At 43.1% G+C, this 21,825-nt stretch overlaps 1 protein-coding gene across 3 annotated transcripts in view; it reads left to right on the top strand.

Moving 5' to 3' along the window:
* Positions 1-21,825, top strand: part of ascc3 (activating signal cointegrator 1 complex subunit 3) — a 277,397-nt gene that overhangs the window by 140,286 nt on the left and 115,286 nt on the right. For all 3 annotated transcript variants that reach the window (XM_061715394.1, XM_061715404.1, XM_061715413.1), the window contains exons 13-14: positions 2,757-2,828; positions 15,592-15,726. In XM_061715394.1, the coding sequence (XP_061571378.1) occupies positions 2,757-2,828; positions 15,592-15,726 (207 nt within the window). The remainder of the gene's footprint in view (positions 1-2,756; positions 2,829-15,591; positions 15,727-21,825) is intronic.

Below are 21,825 nucleotides of genomic sequence, written 5' to 3'. Positions count from 1 at the left end.
TAACTAAGTAAGAAGACATTTCTTCAGTCTCTGAACTTTGGGTGAAAGATGTAGAGGGTCTAGCTGAAGCAGCACCTTCTGGAAAACCTCAAAGCTATGTTTGAGCTTTGCGGGGTACTTCAAATCAAAGACGTAGGTCAGTCCCAGGAGATGGCAGCAGGCTCTGCTAAGATCCCCAAGGTTGGTGAGGACAGGGATTCCCTCAATCACAATGCCTACGTCAGTAGTTCCTCGGTTCGGCAGCAGGTAGATTTTCATCACTTCTGTGGACAACTCCTCTTCTATGCTGACAGGAGCACCAGCAGCACCCTGCACACATTAAGACAATTGGTAAGAGCTCACTTTCAGACTGTTTCGTTTTATAGACACACAATGAGCAGCTTTCACCGATGCAGTCATGGAATAAAGCAAAATAAAATCTCACCAATGATGCAATGATGATGTTTAAGGTATTATTCTAAATGTTGATGCTGTGCTACATACAGCCAACAGTCCCTTTTGATGACTCCACAGATGTGCAGAGTTTACACCTCCATTCCATTAACTGTAAAACAGAAAAGAAAAAGGATGATAAATACAATAGTGTTAACAGGGAACCAACAGATTGTTTTAATGTTACTTTCATTCAAAAACGTTGACTAATATCTGTCATACTAATTATAAAAAATGTAGTTAATGAAAAAATCTACTTAAAAATCTAAATGACTCAACATGTCAATCCTCCCCAAGGAAAATAACCATAGCCCAGTTCAAAATATCACAGTGAAAATTTATTGAAGGAAATTTGTTCATGAAAATGCAGCAGACAATCCAATGGTGAATGCCTAATGGCTGCTTGAGAAAAGCACTGCGGAAGAAAATAGACCCTTCGCGGAGCCAAATGCGACTGGTTCATTTACACAATACTTTAATTTAATTTCAATCCTCCTCGAGGAGAATAACCCTAGCCCAGTTCAGAATATACAGTGAAGATTTATTGAAGGAACTTTGTTCATGAAAATGCAGCAGACAATGCAATGGTGGATGCATAATGGCTGCTTGAGGAGAAAAAGCACCGCGGAAGAAAATAGACCCTTCGCGGAGCGAAATGCGAAAGGTTCATTTACACAATATTTTCATATGCGGACTTTCACCTAATATCACATTTTTAATTTTTAAAATCACGGTCATATAACCGTCAAATGCCTACAATTATGTGTAGGCAATGAATGTCATAATACACAGCGTGTTCTGTTGTAAATGGTTGAAACGGGTAAAGTCTTTTTTTTCGGGGGGGAAGTTTTACTCTGCCCTCCCGCCTTGAAACAGACGAGTATCATGAGAAACATGGCTAGTGTCACGTCCAACTAAACAAGTAGAATATGCAGACACATTCAATATTTAATTAACATTTGTTGGATGTCTACTTACCAAGACTGCTGCTCTTTTTGATGAAATGGCTGGAAAGGTTCGTTGCTCGTCTTTTCCGTGTCCTCCGTTTGCGCTTGGATTTGAAAATGCGCCTGACGTCAAAGTTCAGTGTCTCTAGCCAATCAGAGGCAGGTAACTGTGTCTAATGGGTGGGTCTTCACAAAAGACTAAAGATATTGAGTTGGAATCATTAATAATTCTATTTAGTTAAAGTCATCTGTATAACTAATCCATTCTCAAATATTATGATGGAAACCCACCCACAGTTATTGAGCATATTTAAAAAATATTACCAGTTTATCAAAAACTAATTTATTCTCATGAAATTAAATAAAACAATAGATACATTTTACACAAAATTAACAGTTGGATTTTTACTCATTTATTTTGGCATCTGCAATTAAAACAATCTCATACGTGATAATTAGAGATTTTATTAAGCTTATATACATTTTCTAAATGGTTATATTTACAAGGCAACTGAATTACTTTTTAGAGTGTAGAGGAGATCTGCATGGAGGAACGGACCAATCACTGCTCTAGAGGAGATCATGGAGGAACGGACCAATCACTGCTCTAGAGGAGATCTGCATGGAGGAACGGACCAATCACTGCTCTAGAGGATATCATGGAGGAACGGACCAATCACTGCTCTAGAGGAGATCATGGAGGAACGGACCAATCACTGCTCTAGAGGAGATCTGCATGGAGGAACGGACCAATCACTGCTCTAGAGGATATCATGGAGGAACGGACCAATCACTGCTCTAGAGGAGATCATGGAGGAACGGACCAATCACTGCTCTAGAGGAGATCTGCATGGAGGAACGGACCAATCACTGCTCTAGAGGAGATCATGGAGGAACGGACCAATCACTGCTCTAGAGGAGATCATGGAGGAACGGACCAATCACTGCTCTAGAGGAGATCATGGAGGAACGGACCAATCACTGCTCTAGAGGAGATCATGGAGGAATGGACCAAAATACCAGCAACAGTATAGAAAACCTTGTGAAGACTTACAGAGAATATTTGACCTCTGTCATTGATAACAAAGTGTATATAACAAAGTATTGAGATGAACTTAGTAATTGACCAAATACTAATTTTCCACTATAATTGCAAATAAATTCTTTAAAAATCAGACAATGTGATTTTCTGGATTTTTTTTTCATTGTGTCTCTCATAGTTGAGATATACCTATGATGAAAATTACAGGCCTCTTATCTTGTTAAGTGGGAGAACTTGTACAATGGTGGCTGACTAATTACTTTTTTTTTTAGAGTTGAAGAGATGAGTTGGTGTATTCAGTTAGTTCATTGATTTCGGTTTTGTGTCCTGTTCAGATCCAGCAGATTCATGACATCGAGGAAGTTTGTTACAACAAAGTCCTGGCGCAGGTTAAAGCCGGTCATCAGGTAAGTGTTTTCTGTTTCTTTGAACTGAACAAAAGCGCATATTTGTCCTGAAAATGTTCTCCTCACCGCCTGTAAAGATCTAACATTAACTGGGCTGTATTTGTTTTATTGGCGTTACATGAATTGTCAATGTGGACCTGATGGGGTTAACAGTTCCCTGTGAACTTGACTCTGCTTGGAGGTAATCCAGATGAAGTGGATGGTACTGGGCAGCACGGTGGATGGCTAGTTAGTAGTGCTGCGGCACAGCAAGCAGGTCCTGGACTCCCAGCGGTGGAGAGTGAATATTCTCCCTGTGGTAGTGTGGGTTTTCCCGGGTACAATCCAACCCATGTGCATGTGTGTTGGTGTGTGTTTCTACTTGGCTCTGTGCTGAACTGGCAACCTGTTCAGGGGGAACCCCTGCCCTTCACTGGAGAGAGCTCAGTCAGGGTCCAGCAGAAGAGCAGGGAGGGAGGGAGGGAGGGAGGGAGGGAGGAAGGGGGATGGATGGATGGATGCATGGATGTAAAGGATGGATGGATGGATGTAAAGGATGGATGGATGGATGTAATGGAGGGATGGATGCATGGATGGATGTAATGGAGGGATGGATGCATGGATGGATGTAATGGATGGATGGATGTGTGTGTGTAATGGATGGATGGGTGTGTGTAATGGATGGGCAGACGGATGAACAGATTTATACTTAACTGCAGAGCGTTGAACATGTTTTCTCTGCAAAGTGAATTGAGATAACGTTAGTAGTGAACTGGCACCAGGCAGAATCAGTGAAGAGTTGTTGTGAACTGACTTTCATGTGCAAACAGCCCCTTCACTCAGCTTTCAATGGAACGATGTGTTGTCCTAGAAGCGGAGAGAAACACTTGTTTCCAGTTTCGACTCTGTTCCTTTCATTCTGACTATTGTTTCACTCTACTCACATGTTTGTAGTTATTCAAACACCTCAAGGCTCGTCTTTGTTTTTCTGATCAGAAGGACAAAAAAAGCTGTTGTCGTCGTGTTTCTGAATCTGTTTGTAAGATGATTTACAGAAATACTTCCTCTCAAAATAGCACCGTTGTTCAAAATGCAGTTGACAGTGAGGGTAGCAGCTCCAGATCCAAATGGTAATATTTAACACATTTCTAGTTTCATGTAGTTGGATTTGAAAATAGGGTAATTTTGTGCAGCTCAGTCCAGAGCCGGATTAAATAAATGGACTACACTAGGCAGACTGTGATTTTCGGGCCCCCCTCCATCAATGTTATTTATGAAATCTTAAACTTACCAAAGTTACTAATAAAACTTAATTCACATTTTACATAGCAAAGTCATAGTCAAGTTGGTTCTTTGTATTCCAAAATAAGTCATGTGTTGTATATTAAACAGTCTATCAGACTATTTTTAGATATTTATTATTTATATGTTATTACAATGCTCTATTAAATGCTATTAAATTATCCTTATCTTATCGATTGTGAGCATTTTGCAGAAAATCTTAATTAAATGTGTTGATTAAATTGAATAGTTAAATAAGAAGTCAAATCTACAAAGACCAATACAATTTGCAGTAAGACAAAGTGTGCTGTAGTATGTATGTCTGTATGTGTATATGTATGTATATGTATGCGTATGCAGAGCCGTTAGAGAGATTTGCTAGGCCCTGTGTGAAATAGCCAGGGTGGCCCTCGCGCGTGAGCGTAGCGAGCGCGCGCGAAATTTTTGGGTTTTTCGGGTCGGATCTGGTGTTTCTATGCGCAATTTTAACTCTCCAATTAGCAAAATACTGGATACCTTCCCCTGCCTCATCATCATCTCTTGCCTCGACGCGGGGCCCCACGGCTGCTTGAGACCCGAGCGGATCGGTGATTTTTGTAACAAATTTATCAAACGTGCCTTTCAGAGAGGCATTAAACTCTTCCATTGTCTTTAGTTTTTTTCTTTTTTCATCCCCTGATGGAAATTTCCTGAATCTGTCACGTTTTCTCGACATTGTGTGACAGTTTGTTCCACCTCCACCCGTCTGGATCAGAGCAGCTTGTGCCTGCGCTTGGTCTGATCATTGGATTGAACAACACACACGCGTCATCATTGCACATATATTTATTGATATGCACAGACTAGTACACATTTAGGTCTGTAATGGAACGTGACTGTTGATATTTATAAAGAAAAAAAAAAAATAGGGGAAAAAAAAACGGCCCATAGCGCCAGGCCCCTTGGGGCGCCAGGCCCCTTGGGGCGCCAGGCCCCTTGGGGCGCCAGGCCCCGTGCGGTCGCACGGTTCGCACATCCCTTGCGGCGGCCCTGTGCGTATGTATGCGTATATATATATGTATGTATACTAAATATAGTAATAATGCACATATATATATATGCCTTAGGTTTTTTACCGGCATGTTATCAACCATTAATATGTGTGCAGACAAAAAAAAAAAAAAAAAAAAAAAAAAAATTTTTTTTTTTTTTTTTTTTTTTTTTCCCCTCTGTCTGGGCCCCCCCCCTGTCGGGCCCTAGGCACGTGCCTACTCTGCCTCTCCGTTAATCCGGCTCTGGCTCAGTCCCCGACCAGCAGCCCTGCAGGGATGGGTTTGTTGGGACTGGTGCTCGCTGGCCCTGGAGCAGGACAGAGTTCAGTTTCCTGCATCTGCTGCAGATACGTTTGTTCCATCGGGTCACTAAAGTCGGATGGAGAACAAGATCTGCTTGATGAATATCTTGAGCCAAAAATGGCTAAAGCCTGTGAAGATCTGCTGAGCCACAAAGTTCAACACCCTGTAAAGTTTTACAGCAAACTATTGACAGTGCTGGAGAAGTCTCAAAACACTGAACTGGAATTAGCCACTCCGAATATTGTAATATTATCGTAAAGTGTTTGTTATCTTTGTCACAGATCAGGGGTGTGTGCTGCAGTGGTTTAGATCCCATTTAACAAACCACTTCAGCCCACGATGACTGGCCCCCCACCTTCACACATAATGAGTTTCTTCCTCTTTAATTCAGAATTAAAATTAAATCAGATTTAAAATGAGTAAAAATTACCATGTAAACACCAAATTCTGAATGAAAATGGACATTCTGAATTAAACTTAATTCTGAAGTAAGTGGCTGGTTTATTCTGATTTTAAATCAGAATAGAATAATTCCGTGATCATGTATCCACTCATTCCTCTTTAAATTAATTCCGGTCTTTCTTTCTGCTCGTTCCCTCGCCCGTCTGTCTCCATGACCTTATATTCCTGCTGGGCTGGTTTTCCAAACAAAGTTTCAAGATGCAGCAGCAGTAAACGCTGGTCAAGAGCAGAGACCATTTATTTAATAAATAGAAATCATTAAAAGAACAGTTGGAAACAGGAAACATAAAAATTGTGAGCTTTTCAAAGTTGTAGCAGCTAAGTTAGTTTTTCTTCCGGTAGTTTAACTTCCGGTCCCCCCCCTATCCAATCAGAACCTTCCCAACCCCCAGACCTGTAGAGGAATTGGAGAAAGACCATCAAACGTGTTTTCCATGTAAACCTCAATTCAGAATTACTATTTCCATGTAAACTGGAAGGAAAAAAGTTTAATTTCGGAATTTTAATTTGGAATAATTCATTCCGAAATAAAAAACATCATGTAACCGTGGCCAATCAGTGAATTTAAAATGGCCTTATAAAACCTGGGATGCTCAAAAAGAAAACTGTGTGTCTGTGTTGACTGTTCAGACATGTCTCACACAATTCTTAGAAAACCTCTCTCTGAACCTTTTCATGAACAGAGACTTCTGCAGCAGAGATATTTTTTGAAACCTTTGGAATGAACACCTTCTATCTGGACTCTCCCAACGTCTTATCTCCCCCGGCGTAGCCCTGCTCACCCCCCCACCCCCCACCAAGGCCTGCTGGGAGAATTCAGACTTCACCATTTAGTTCTCACAGATTGTTGTTGTTGTTTCCCTCATTTTAGAGCACACATGCGCACGCATTCCCACCCGAGCCGTTTGACTTGTTTCTCCAGCCCTGTTATCTGCCTGAGGTAGAAACGTCTCTGTTGGTTTCAGTCCAACGGGAGGGGGCGGGGTTCTGAGGCTGCAGTTCAGCTGGGGGGACCTCTTCTTCACTCACTATTAAATTGTGAAGAAGATCTTCAGACGGAGATTAATTTCATCTGGGAGGATGCGATGGATGAAATTTCCTTTATGATTCCCCAGCACCCCCCTGGTGGGGGGCATGCTGCCAGAACAGAGTTTAATAAGCGAGAAGCTGGCGCTTCCTGCCAACAACGCCTGCACACAGCTCAGGGCGGCTGATAAAACACCTCTGATGAATAACATTTGCCATGGCCGTCTCCTCGGACCGTGTTGAGCATACACACAGCTGCACGCCTTCAGCACGTCTGCATCACGCCTGCATCACGCCTGCAGCACGTCTGCAGCACGTCTGCAGCAGGTCTGCAGCACGTCTGCAGCACGTCTGCAGCACGCCTGCAGCACGTCTGCACCACGCCTGCAGCAAGTCTGCAACACGCCTACAGCACGTCTGCAGCACGCCTGCAGCACGACTGCATCACGTCTGCAGCACGCCTGCAGCACGTCTGCAGCACGCCTGCAGCACGTCTGCAACACGCCTGCAGCACGTCTGCAGCACGCCTGCAGCACGTCTGCAACACGCCTGCAGCACGTCTGCAGCACCTGCAGCACGTCTGCAGCACACCTGCATCACGTCTGCAGCACATCTGCATCACGCCTGCAGCACACCTGCATCACGCCTGCAGCACGTCTGCATCACACCTGCAGCACGTCTGCATCACGCCTGCAGCACGTCTGCATCACACCTGCAGCATGTCTGCAGCACGTCTGCTTCACGCCTGCAGCACGTCTGCATCACACCTGCAGCACGTCTGCAGCACGTCTGCATCACACCTGCAGCACGTCTGCAACACACGACACGAGGCCGTCTGCAACACACGACACAAGGCCGTCATGGAGAACTCCTGAGCTCTTCCCCCAAGATCCTCCTCCTGCATGAGCTTTTTATTGAGAAACTTGACAGAAAATTACCATATAAGGACAGTCAACAGTGAACGGTAGACAATGGACAATGGGAGGATACAGAAGCTTAAAGTTTTAAAAGGACAAAGGTCAAATGGGTCATGGGTTAATGGGTCAATGGGTCAATGGGGCCCCTTCCGGACAAAACGGGAAGTCCCGAACAGATGCACCAAGCTAACCTAACCCCACAATTCCCTCAATTCAATTCAATTCAATTCAATTCAATTTTATTTATATAGCGTCTAATACAACAGAGTTGTCTCTAGACGCTTTACAGAGACCCATACCCAGAACATGACCCCCGAGCAGTTATTACATAAACAATGGCAGGTAAAAACTCCCCTAGTGGGAGAAAAACCTTAAGCCAAACAGTGGCAAGGAAAAACTCCCCTTTAGGAGGGAAGAAACCTTGAGCAGGACCAGGCTCATCAGGGGGGACCCTCCTGCCGAGGGCCAGACTGGTGGGTCAGGGACGGCAACAGCACAGCAGGCAGGTGGAAGCAGCAACGGGATGACCGGGGGTGGGGACCGCAGGCCAGCACACAGCTCCCGAAGCTCCGGCCCAATCAGCAAGTCCCAGGTTGGGGTGCAGGGTCAGGAAAAGACTTGTGCTCCGTAATGCAAGCTACAAGCCACCCACGGCCACCTGCAGGACAAAAGAGAGAAAAGGGAGGAGAAGGGGGGGCCAGCAACGGGATGACCAGGGGTGGGGACCGCAGGCCAGCACGCAGCTCCCGAAGCTCCGGCCCAATCATCAAGTCCCAGGTTGGGGTGCAGGGTCGGGGAAAGGTTGAGAAGGGGCAGGGCCAGGGAGAGGAGTCTTGAGGGACGAACATTCTCCCCCGCCCAAAAGGGGCCGTTACCCTGCCCCCCTCACTCCCACACTGCAGGTTCCGGTGTCCGGCAAAGGATGCTGCAACATGGACAAAAGAGAGAAAAGGGAGGAGAAGGGGGGGCCAGCACAAGAAACCACAGGAGCGACTCTGACACACTAAAGTTTACACTACCTAGAGATTTACCAACACCAGCTAGAGGTTTACTAAACACTAACTATAGGCTTTACTAAACAGAAATGCTTTAAGTTTAGTTTTAAAGGTGGAGGTGGTGTCAGCCCCCTTAACCCAGATTGGAAGTTGGTTCCATAGTAATGGCGCCTGATAGCAGAACGCCCGCCCTCCAAATCTACATTTAGATACTCTAGGAACTACGAGTAAACCTGCACTCTGAGAACGGAGAGCTCTGACAGGAACATAAGGCACTATCAGGTCTTGCAAATAATGCGGAGCTAAGCCGTTTTGGGCTTTATACGCAAGTAATAAAATTTTAAATTGGATTCTGAATTTTACGGGTAACCAATGGAGCGACGCTAACACTGGAGAGACGTGGTCTCTCCTGCTAATTCCTGTCAGTACTCGTGCTGCTGCATTTTGGATCAGCTGGAGCCTATTCAGCAAATTACTTGGACATCCTGCTAACAACACATTACAGTAATCTAGTCTAGAAGATACAAACGCATGAACTAGTTTTTCTGCATCACTCTGCTAGAGGATTTTCCTAATTTTTGCAATATTACGGAGATGGAAAAACGCTATTTTACAAACCTGATTAACATATGGTTTAAACGACAAATCCTGATCGAAAATAACACCAAGATTTCTCACAGTTGCACTGGAAGCCATCGCAACACCATCTAATCCCTTCCTAAGATGCTCTGGACCAAGAATGATAACCTCTGTTTTATCTGAATTTAGAAGCAGGAAATTTCTGGACATCCAGTCCTTGATGTCCCTAAGACATGCCTGAAGTTTAACTAACGGTTTTGTTTCATCCGGCTTCATAGACAAATAGAGCTGCGTATCATCAGCATAACAATGAAATTGTATGCCGTGATTCTGGATTATACTTCCCAACGGCTGCATGTATAAACTGAACAAGATTGGCCCTAGCACTGAACCCTGCGGAACACCATAACAGACCCTTGACTGTTCTGAAGAAACCTCATGTACATGAACAAACTGGAACCTGTCAGATAGGTATGATTTAAACCAACATAGAGCTGTCCCTTTAATCCCAACAACATGCTCTAACCTGTGCAGTAAAATGCCATGATCTATAGTGTCAAAAGCAGCACTGAGGTCCAGTAGAACCAGTATGGACACTAATCCCTTATCTGAGGCCATAAGGAGGTCATTCGTGACTCGAACAAGTGCTGTCTCTGTGCTATGATGCATTCTGAACCCTGACTGAAAGACTTCAAACAGATCATTTCTATACAAATAGTCACATAACTGGCTTGAAACTGCCTTTTCCAGAATTTTAGACACAAATGGAAGGTTGGAAATTGGTCTATAATTAGCTAAGGTGTCTGGGTCAAGAGAAGGTTTTTTAAGTACTAATTACTGCGACTTTGAAAACCTGTGGTACATATCCTAAACTTAGGGATAAGTTAATTTGGTCCAGTATTGTCGTACCAATAAGAGAAAAAATATGTTTGAATAGTCGAGTCGGGATGGGGTCTAACATACATGTGGTTGACTTAGCTCTATTAACGAGTGAAGTCAGCTCAGGGAGGTCTATAGGATCAAAACAGTCTAGAGACAAGTCAGAGCCTAGGGAAGTCGCTAAAGCTGAAGAAACACCTACAACCGGCTGGTTGATTTCTTCTCTAATTCTCGCGATTTTACTGTTGAAGAAGCCCATAAAGTCCTCACTACTGAGAGCTGCAGGAATGCACGGCTCAACAGAGTTGTGACTCTTTGTCAGCCTGGCTACAGTGCTGAACAGAAAACGTGGGTTACTTTTGTTATCCTCTATCAACGTTGAATAATAAGCTGTTCTGGCTTTGCGAATGGCTTTTTTATATACTATTAGAATATCTTTCCATTCACGATGAGAGTCTACAGACCTACAAGAGTACCACTTCCTTTCCATTTTACGCACGTTTTGTTTCAACATGCGGATATCTGAATTATACCAGGGAGTTAAGCTCCTGTGGCTAGAAACCCTCCTTTTCAAAGGAGCAACTTCATCTAAAGCTGAATGCAACAAATCAGCAGTGTTACTAGCAAGGAAATCAACATCTGCAGAGGTAGAACCCAGGTCACTGGCCTCGACTACATCACTATTTCGCACTGTCGTAAGATAAGCAATGGCCTCCCTAAATTTAACAATAGTTGTTTGTTCTTTTGAAACTTCAACTAATATCCGCCCATTAGGCTTAGGATATGAGCATAAACAAAATGAAACAGTTTACATTCCAGTGTCATCATAGACATCCTTGTCATCAGTCTCCGTGCAATGGTCCAGAGGACCATTGCACGGAGACACAGAATGATACAGGCAGTGAAAACACAGAACAGTACCAGGACAGTGATGAACGGAATCATAATTTTAGTCATTAAGTCAGTCCAGGGGTCGGAAGTCAGCCAGGACCCAAAGGGTGGTACCTGCTGAGCGTCTGTCTTCTGACACGACTGACGTAATTCGGCTATAGCTTTGGTAACATTACTTTCAGTACCGGTTTCATCAGGGATGAACATGCAGCAGTGTTCATAAATTACAACAGCAATGTAAGTAAAGAGTTTGAGGAACAATTCCTAACATGTCAGCATGACTCATTAGTGGAAAAGTTTCTTCCATCTCTCGGACTCCTCTCCAGCTTGTTGTAGCCAGTCAGTTTGGGGTAGTCATCTTCTTCAGGCCCGTGGCTGGTGAGTAGGCGTCAGATGAGTTATTCAGCGGACAAGGGTTTTGATACCGTCCGACTTCCGGCCTACTCAGGGTCTGGAAAGTTTTCTACTAGCTTTCACTGTGCCTGGTGAACCCACGTAGATCGTTCAACAGCCTTTACTGCTGTTGGTGTCCTGATCTGGACAACAAAAGGGCCGTCCCAACGGGGTGATGACCTTTCACCACTCGAATCAGGATCTGGTCACCCAGTTTCAGCAGTTCCTGCTTAGGAGAGAGAGAGGAAAAACCAGCAGCTCACAAGAACTTTGAACATTTTTCCAGCAAACAATTTACTCATCCACATCGAGAGCGGATTTGCCTCTTCGGTTTTCTCTTGCCATGGTTCTCCATCCCATAGAGGGGAGTTGGAACGGGCGACCATGCGCCACCCAAAGGGTGTGACGATTCTCATGTACATTTCGACTAATGGCCGGCATTCAGGTCATGGTTTTCCAGTTTCTTCCATGGTTTTCCTGGGCCTTAGCTTAACAGTGCCATTAGTCTATTCCAAGTATTGCCCACTTCTGGAAAGCTCAATGAAATCCAAATGGATAACTTCAAATGGATAGGTCCCTTGGGGACACTGACCTCTTTTAGGTCTCATATTGCCTTGCGTGTTGTGCCTGCAACATGTTAGACAGCTCCTACAAAAAAAAAATTTTAAGTAGGTATTTAGTTTAGTCCTGGTGATGTACCATACCCTGCCTCCCTCCTGGTGAGACATTGAACTCCCATGGCTCAACCCAGCCACCAGGGGGAACAAATCCCTTGGAAGCACCGGTTTGCTTCGCACCACACAGAGGCCTTCTGAAGGTACAGTAGCACCTTCATTTAGCCAAATGTCCTTCTCTCTTTGCGGAGCATTGTTTTGCATGTCAATTAAAATTTGAGTTGGATGTCAACAGGGGTAAGGGTCTTGTTGTCATCATCCTCTTCTTCTTGTTTCTCGCCAGCGTCCTGACTTCTCCTCGCCTTAGTCAAGGACTACAGAATTTTCTTATTTCAACCCAAGTGGGTAACATAACGGTCCAGTGACAAAACGGTTAATCACATAACGGTCCTGGCAGTTCTGTTGTCTCACACACAAAACTGTCCGTGCAGCAACTCTCCTGCAACGTAACCCAATAGTTACTAGTGAACCTACATATATAAACAATAATTTATTGTTACAAAACGTTGGATTGAAGGGAGTATTCCATCAAATAATGCCTTATCAACTGCTGTTAAGCTCTATTGTCCGCAAGTTCAAAAGGAATGCCAGAATGGTGCTGGAAAACTGTCTCCAGATGAATAATGTAGTCTTCAGGAGACTCCCAATCTTTTTGTTTGCATGCTGCAATGCAAGTGCATGCTCCTCTATGGAGACACAACAATTTGATTATTTAATTTTAACTCCAAATCTACCAAGCCAATTGCGAACAGGTCGGTATCCCGAAATGGATCTGCAAGACCATCAGCAGCTTTTACCGTTTCATCTATTTATTTATTTATTTATTTTTTTATTTTTTTAGCCTTCTTTTTCATCTTCCTGTTTACTCATCTTTCTCATTCAAATTAATCAGAATGTATTTATAAAAGTCTTAAAAAAATTAAACAAATTTTGGGATAAATTCCGATGCGTAAACTACACATAAACAAAAACTCATCTATATGTGGGTTTGTGTGTCAGTGCGTATGTGTAAATTATTTCTCCTCAAACTACACTAACCAAACTCAATTGGTGCATTTCAAATGAACTCCCAAACTAAATGGTAGCAGCACTGATCACAAATGTACATATTTTTTCAGTGTGAATAGGCTAGTGTCCACTCAGAGTTCCTCTTTTTCTAAAAGGATTGCGCAACAGGTTTGTTTCTTCTCCATACACCCCTTTCTGTGTAAAATGTCACTGACATGCAATTGACAGTAGGTTAATGAACACGCCCTTCTACTGTATTCTAAAAATACAGCGGTGCTCATTTCACGGGACGAAACCCAACCCGTTGAAGCTGTCAATCATCCGTACGTGATTTTACGACAGACAAAATATAGAAAAATGATTGACATGTTTCACGCTTGTGTAAAAGTCAAATCCAATCTTACACATCTCATACTCACAATGGCAAGAATCACATTTCTATACGATCAAAACATACAAAGACCTGGTCAAATACAGTATTGCAAAAGTAATCTGCAACCATTCGAATGGTGAATTAACCCAATTTGACAATTCTACGACACTATGCCTCCATTCAGGGCTTAGAATGGTAGAAAAAGACTACATTATTCCATTTCTATGTCTTTTTCAAGAGGGGAGCTTCTCACTTGAAACACTAGCCAAAACATCCTCTGAAGCTCTTGTTTTGTCCAGCAGACAAAAAGTCTCCCTGTCAGACACAGATCACACCATCTAAAGAAGCCAGTAATTTGTATCATTCCAACAAAAACTTCCCCATAGGAAATTTCAACACTCATTGAAACATTTCCATTCTTAGGCTTCACTAAGCCTCTCACTTACGCAGCCCCTCGTGAACGCGCACCCAGACAGAACATGCTAGAGCGTGCTTTCACACACACTGCTGCAGCCTTACACACACACACACACACACACACACACACACACACACACACACACACACACACACACACACACACACACACACACACACACACACAAATTTTGCTTCTCAATTTTGGAAACCTCAACAGTGAACATAGACAGTTTCCGTCATAAACATTAGACAAGAACATTAGACAAGACAAACATTAGACAAAAACCATTAAAAAACATTCCAATAGAAACCTCCTCTCGTCATTCTGTACTTTAAAGTCCCTGACCTTAAAGCGGGTCCCAGACCCAGTGGGTGCTGGCCTTACGCACTAACCCCAGGCTAGTATCTTATTAAAGTCCCTTACTTCAAAAATGGGTCCCAGGCCCGCCGCCAACCCTTTTTTTCGCTAACCCCAGGTTAGTATACACAGAATTTCACTCGTATTTTACACAAAAATACTTCAATACCCTAAGTAAGAGGAGGTCTCTTACCAGTCTCTCGGTGCCTTTCCTGGCTCGGGGACCCGTCACTGGACTCTGGACCAGTGCAGGACCAACTTATATTGGCCCCGTCCCTAAAGTCAGAACGGCTGTCGACAGTTTTTAGGTGGCCTTTTGATCCTACGCCGTTCCAACGTCACAGATCTTGAGGTCCCGGGTTTCGGCACGAAAAATCTCCCAAAGATGTCCCAAATCAACATTTACATACATTCGTAACGAGGAAAGACACAGAGACTACATTGGAATGATTTTCAACGTACTTCTGCAGAGGGGGAAGAGCAGAGGAGTGCAGGGCACGAGGCCCTCATGGAGAACTCCTGAGCTCTTCCCCCAAGATCCTCCTCCTGCATGAGCTTTTTATTGAGAAACTTGACAGGAAATGACCATATAAGGACACTCAACAGTGAACGGTAGACAGTGGACAATGGACAACGGGAGGATACAGAAGCTTAAAGTTTTAAAAGGACAAAGGTCAAATGGGTCATGGGTCAATGGGGCCCCTTCCGGACAAAACGGGAAGTCCCGAACAGATGCACCAAGCTAACCTTTAGTTAACCCCACAGAAGGAATGGAGAAAATAAGGAAAGAAGGAAGGAAAAGCAAAGAAGGTAATAAAGGAACAAATGACGAAAGGGAGGTAGGAAGAAAAATGAGTAAAGGAGGAAAAGAGGAAAGGAAGAAGGAAGGAGAGAGCATGGTAGGAGGAATGAAGGATAGAAGAATTGGGTCATTTTGACCCAAAGACAGTACAAGGGTTAAATGTCATTGAGTTTTTGGATATAAAACATGATTTCACATTAAAAGCGTGTCCTAACAGCGTGTAGACCTTTACGTCCAGTCTACTCGTCGTTCATACAAACAGCTCACAAATGAAGTGACCCTAAATATTACAGACAGTCTTTTTGATGTAATCACTGCACAGTACCAACCTCATCTTAGCCACTCAGCTGCTGCTGTGTTGAACATGTTTCTCCCTTCTCTTTGTGCCACAGGTGATGGTGTTCGTGCACGCTCGCAACGCCACCGTGAGAACTGCTATGGGCCTAATAGAGCTGGCAAAGAACCACGGGGAAACGTGCTTCTTTCAGCCAGACCAGGGTCCGGACTACGGCCAGTGTGAAAAACAGGTAAAAAGTGTGTAATCTGTGCAAAGCAAACATTACAGCAACTTAGTTACTCTGATGAAGGACCGGGTTACTGTGGTTTCAACTCTCAAACAAGATCTGCAGTACAAAGAGGCTCAACATGAATTAAAGCTGCAAGCAGCGATGAACGGGCCCTCGCACTCACGGCCACCGCCCCCCATAAGCATATCAGAAAAGACACCACCCACGACTTCCTATGTCAAACCATTCAAAAGTTATAGCAGAAAAAAGGGACAACCAATCAGAAGAAGGGGCGGGGCTAATTCTGGCCAATGAAGGTCAAGGACTCCATAAAGAATCTGATGACACCACCCACGACTCTCTATGTCAAACCATTCCAATGTTATAGCAGGAAATCGGGACAACCAATCAGAAGAAGGGGCGGGGCTAATTAAGGCCAACGAAGCTTAAGGACTCATTACAGAGTCCCATGACACCACCCACGACTTCCTATGTCAAACCATTCAAAAGTTATGGCAGATAAAAGTATTCTAGGGGGCGCTGTTGAGCCGTTAGGCCACGCCCATTAATGCAAACCATGAAATATAAAATTTATCGCCAAGTCTGGCTTGCATGCAAAATTTGGTGACTTTTGGAGAACTATCAAATATGGACCAATCAGATGAAGGGTGGGCGCGCCTTTTGGCGTCTAGCGTCGCCACGGTAACACTTTTGAAAGAGAAAAGTAATGCGTGGTGTCGCAGGATGTAGACGCACATTTTGATGTATAACACACCTGGGTGCACGTTACGGTTCGGGCTGAATTAACTGCCGAAGGAATGGCATAAATTTCGCCAAAATGACACAATTTATTCAAAATGGCCGACTTCCTGTTCGGGGAAGAAAAAAGAAAAAAAAAAATTCCTACAGATACAATAGGGCCTTCGCACTGAAGGTGCTCGGGCCCTAATGATGGAAGACAATCTCTAAATAAATAGATGGCAAACCTGAAGGCTGAGAGCTGGAACTGGAGTCAGATGGACGGATGGATGACCTCACCGTTTATATTACCTGTACCTTCAACAATTATTAATAATTAATAAAATAGATTATTTATCAAATTGAATAATCAAGATGACCTAATCAAGACGGGGCACCACCTGGATTTCCAGGAAAATTATATCTTTAACAGCAGAATCAGTCTCAAAATATGGATTATTCTACCAGAATAACAGTAAAGGCTATTATTTCTACAGAATAATGTTGAAGGCAGTTCGGCACTGACTCTGGCAAATCAGCCATTGTGACAAAACATGTGCAAAACAACACAAACAACTTCTCTCATTAAAATCAACCAGAATGTATTTACACTAGGTGTCAAGCAGGTGGAAAAGTGACACCTTGGATAAATCCTGATGGCTCACTACAACATAAACCACTAACTATACAGGAGAGTACTACACTGTGTTGAACACTAGGGGCATATTATGCATTTCATGCAGATGTACGGAGGACACATGGAAGTGGGCTGTTATCTGTTAAATATAATCAGCAAAACCCATTTTTAAAATAAAATCCCTACTCTATGGCATGTGATCATGTGATGAAATACCTGATCTTTCCAGTGTTTTTTTATTTCATGTCAGCCTTTTTGTCGGGTGTTACATGAAGGTGAGGGTGTGTAAAAGATGTTGCTCTGTGCTGCGAGAACACAGAGGTGGAGCTTTATTCCCTCTCAGAGGACGGCCAGTCAGACTCCAGCTCCCATATTTAAATCTTTAGCTAGAGAAGGCAGAGTGATAAATTTAGTAACCTTTTTCTCTGTTCCCGGGGGGGCTGGGACAAGATTGATGTGCCTCTAATCTCCTCTCTATTTAAATGGGATATGTATACAAATCAGATCCCTTTTCATGCGTAATAAAAGTGGGAACATAGGCAAGAGATTACCGAACTAAAAATGGTGCATTGTGACCTGGTTTGTCTTTGAAACAGCGATTTAAAAGCAGTTTCACAACTCTTTCCTCTGCTTCTGTACATCAAGTCTTTTACATGTCCCGAATAATGAGCATTATCCACTCCATTAGTTGATGTTTGAGGGTTTGTCAGCCCGTTCTGCCGGAGAACGGGGCATCAGGCCGACTCCACTCTAAACCCACACACAGATAATAATGCACCGCTTATTTGCACTCTAGAAATTGCCCCACATTAATATTTATAGGTGTATTTTTAATCTCCGGTATTCATGTGCAGTGGAATAATGCCTCTTTAAGGTGAGTGAATTATGCATTTATTTATCCAGCGTCTTCGCTCTCCTGTCCGTGTTATTTAATTGGCTTTATCTGAGGATTTGGAGCAGCTGTCAATCAAGCTTAGATATCTGAATTCAGCCACTGGTGTTTTTTCCTTTTTTTCTTAATTCATTAAAGATAAAGTACTGCACAGATAAACACTGATAAATACCTTGCTGTCTTTTCACATTCAAAAACAAACTCCAAAGTGTATTTTTGCTGCAGTGCTGCATCTTTTAGATGGACGCACATAGAAATGAAGAGGAAAGTGTGTGGGTGTGAAACAGAGAAATGGGATGGTTTGGCAGCGTCCCCAATGTTTGAATTGTTTATATCTCTGTCTCACACGGATAAATGTATTCAGGGATATTATGACGGGTCTTTGCATGATATTCTATTATGTTTGATTGTTTTTTTGTTTCTTTAACCCTTGTGCTGTCTTCGGGTCAAGGAAGGAGGAAGAGAAGAAGGCAGGAAAGAAGGAAGGAAGGAAGAAGGAAGGGAGGAAGAATGAAAAGAAGGAAAGAAAGAAGGAAGGGAAAAAGAAGGAAGGAAGAAAGGGAGAAGGAAGGTAGGGAAAAAGAAGGAAGGAAGGAAGGGAGGAAGGAAGGGAGAAAACAAGGAAAGAAGGAAGGAAGGGAGAAAAGAGGAAGGGAAGAAGGAAGGAGAGAGCAGGAGGAAGGAAGGAAGGAAGGAAGGAAGGAAGGAAGGAAGGAAGGAAGGAAGGAAGGAAGGAAGGAAGGAAGGAAGGAAGGAAGGAAGGAAGGAAGGAAGGAAGGAAGGAAGGAAGGAAGGAAAGAGGAAGGGAAGAAGGAAGGAGAGAGCGGAAGGAAGGAAGGAAGGAAGGAAGGAAGGAAGGAAGGAAGGAAGGAAGGAAGGAAGGAAGGAAGGAAGGAAGGAAGGAAGGAAGGAAGGAAGGAAGGAAGGAAGGAAGGAAGGAAAGAGGAAGGGAAGAAGGAAGGAGAGAGCGGAAGGAAGGAAGGAAGGAAGGAAGGAAGGAAGGAAGGAAGGAAGGAAGGAAGGAAGGAAGGAAGGAAGGAAGGAAGGAAGGAAGGAAGGAAGGAAGGAAGGAAGGGAGTAAAGAAAGAAGGAAGGCCGAAAAGAGGAAGGGAGAAGGAAGGAAGGAAAGAGGGGAAGAAGGAAGGAGAGAGCAGGAGGAAGGAAGGAAGGAAGGAAGGAAGGAAGGAAGGAAGGAAGGAAGGAAGGAAGGAAGCAGGAGAAAAGAGGAAGGGAGAAGGAAGGAAGGAAGGAGAGAGCAGGAGGAAAGAAGGAACAGGAGAATGAGGTCATTTTGACCCAAAGACAGTACAAGCGTTAAAGAACGAGGAGAAAATAAGATTTCATTGAGTGTGTTTCATTGAGTGTGGAGGAAAAAACAGACACACTGTTTTTCCTTTGATTATCAGTCCGATACCGTACTGACTTTACAACCAATCAGTTTCTGCATCCTCATAATTTAACATCAATTTGTATTTAAAGCTGCTTTTAAAACCCCACCAGTGTCTGTAATGGATGACTGTGCCAGAGAATGAGCTGGTTTCATCATCTGTAATAAATACTGGCGCACAGTTCATCTACGCCACCGCCATGAGAATAAAAAAGCCTCAACATTAATATGCTTACCTTCATGTCAGACCAATCTGTTCACAATTCCTCCACTGACTATTTCCATATAAATATATTCTGCAATCAGTTCCATGTCATTTGAGCTCAGACTCCTTGGAAATGACAAACAAACCTTTAAATGCATCTGTTTTCTCAGCACATTAATTTAGCTGTCTCATTCACTGAGCTGATGAATATTTCCCCCTCTACCCTTATTGCCGGAGTTCTTTAGGCGTAGTTGTCTTTCATACACAGAGACCGTGACCTGGAGGAGTGAAAACCGTCTCTCTGTCGTCAGAATCCTGGAGAAGGCCGTGGTCTCGGGTCACTCATCGATCGTTCAGGGCAGGATTGCTGCTCTTTCTTGCGTGCTTTTTATTCATTTGATGTAAAACTATGTAGTCAAATCTTGTCTCTTCGGGCTTTGAACTTTGAGCAGTGATGTGGAGGAAGCTTGTTTATCCACAGAGGGTTTTCTTGCATTTCCAGGGGCTGTATTGTAGGGAAAGTGATGGAATTTATGTCAGACCTTTCTAAACTTCACATTTTGGGAAGTTGTTCGGGTGGTTCTTTGTGAATATGAATATGGGATGTTTGCATTCCAGTTTCTACCATTCCTCCTCAATCCTCCCCTCAAACAGCAGTTTCAACTTACGTTCTCATGAGTCTACAATGATGACACCAAGTGGCTCCTGACCATAAATCCTATCGTAATTGCATGTCCAGGCTACGGTGGAATAAGGCAAGGCAAGTTATTTCAACGAGTCCAAGGTGCTTTACATAATAAAAACAGGAAAATTAAAGAGAGAAACAGAAGACTGAGTTACAGTAAACTGTAAGCCACAATCAGCAATATTAAAATAATAAAAGGCTTGCAATATTTCAGTTGATTTGTAATGAATCCAGAATGTATGACATTTTAGTTTTTGTAATTGCATTACAGAAAAACACAATATTCTAATCTTCTGAGACAGTCCTGTATGTGCATATAGGTGGGAGTGGAGGAGAACACTACTGAAAATAGATAATGACTTATAAAACCATTAGACAAATCTGGTTAACATCAGAAATGAAATGACGAGGAGACAAGGAGAAGTACAGTATATAAAATGAGTAACTAAAGATGGTAATTAACCAAAAATGTTAAATGGCTTACACTTATATAGCGCTTTCCAGCTGTACTCCCACAGCCCCAAAGCGCTTCACACTGTAGACGTTCACGGAATATTAACAACTTTCTCTCTTCTCCTCTTACAAAACTGTTTGAGTATCCTAGTTTTGTTCCATGGGGCGGTCAGAGTCCATGGGGGGGTTAAGTATTCTCTTCACCAATCATGAGCAGCTAAGATACTGGAGTTAACGCCCACCATCAAAAGTCTCCTCCTAACCTTGACTTGTTTATAGACTTGCTCATAGATTTCACTTCATACTTGGACACATCTCATATATATATATATATATATATATATATATATATATATACATATATATATATATATATATATATATATATATATATATATATATACATACACACACTGTATATAAACGAATCAACGAATACACATAAGGCATCCGGTTAATTGGTCCTGTGACTTAATAAAGGACCTGATATCATTTAAAAAGGCATAGTGCGAACAACAACAGAATAGTTCACCCATGGTGGTGAACCGGAGACATACACTTTAATTTTAAAGAATGAGGAATCACATTGAAGGTTTGTGAAGTTAATTCCCACTTTCCATTCCTAAAGTTTAGTCTCAGAGCTGTGGGAGGCCTGAGAGGATGTGAATGGTTCTGGTTTTTCCCTGAAGTCTGGGCCTGACGCTGCTGACAGGCTCCTCCCCAGGTGGAAGTTATTCATGAGAGGTTCATATGGATTCTACTGGCCTGCTTTAACCCTGTACTGTCTTCAGGTCAAAATCACCCAATTCTCCTGCTCCTTCTTTCCTCCTGCTCTCTCCTTCCTTCTCCCTTCCTCTTTACTCCCTTCCTTCCTTCTTTCCTCCTGCTCTCTCCTTCCTTCTCCCTTCCTCTTTACTCCCTTCCTTCTTTTATCCCCTCGTACATTCTTTCCTTGTTTTCTCCTTTCCTTCCTTCCTTCTTTTTTCCCTTGCTTCCTTCCTTCCTTCCCTTCCTTCTTTTCTCCCTTCCTTCCTTCTTTTCTCTCCTCGAACATTCTTTCGTTCTTTCCTCTCTTCCTTCCTTCCTTCCTTCTTTCCTTCCTTCCTTCCTTCCTTCCTTCCTT

The sequence above is a fragment of the Cololabis saira genome, chromosome 3 (genome assembly GCF_033807715.1).
Source record: "Cololabis saira isolate AMF1-May2022 chromosome 3, fColSai1.1, whole genome shotgun sequence".
NCBI lineage: Eukaryota > Metazoa > Chordata > Actinopteri > Beloniformes > Belonidae > Cololabis > Cololabis saira.
This window is presented reverse-complemented; position numbering and strand designations above follow the sequence as displayed.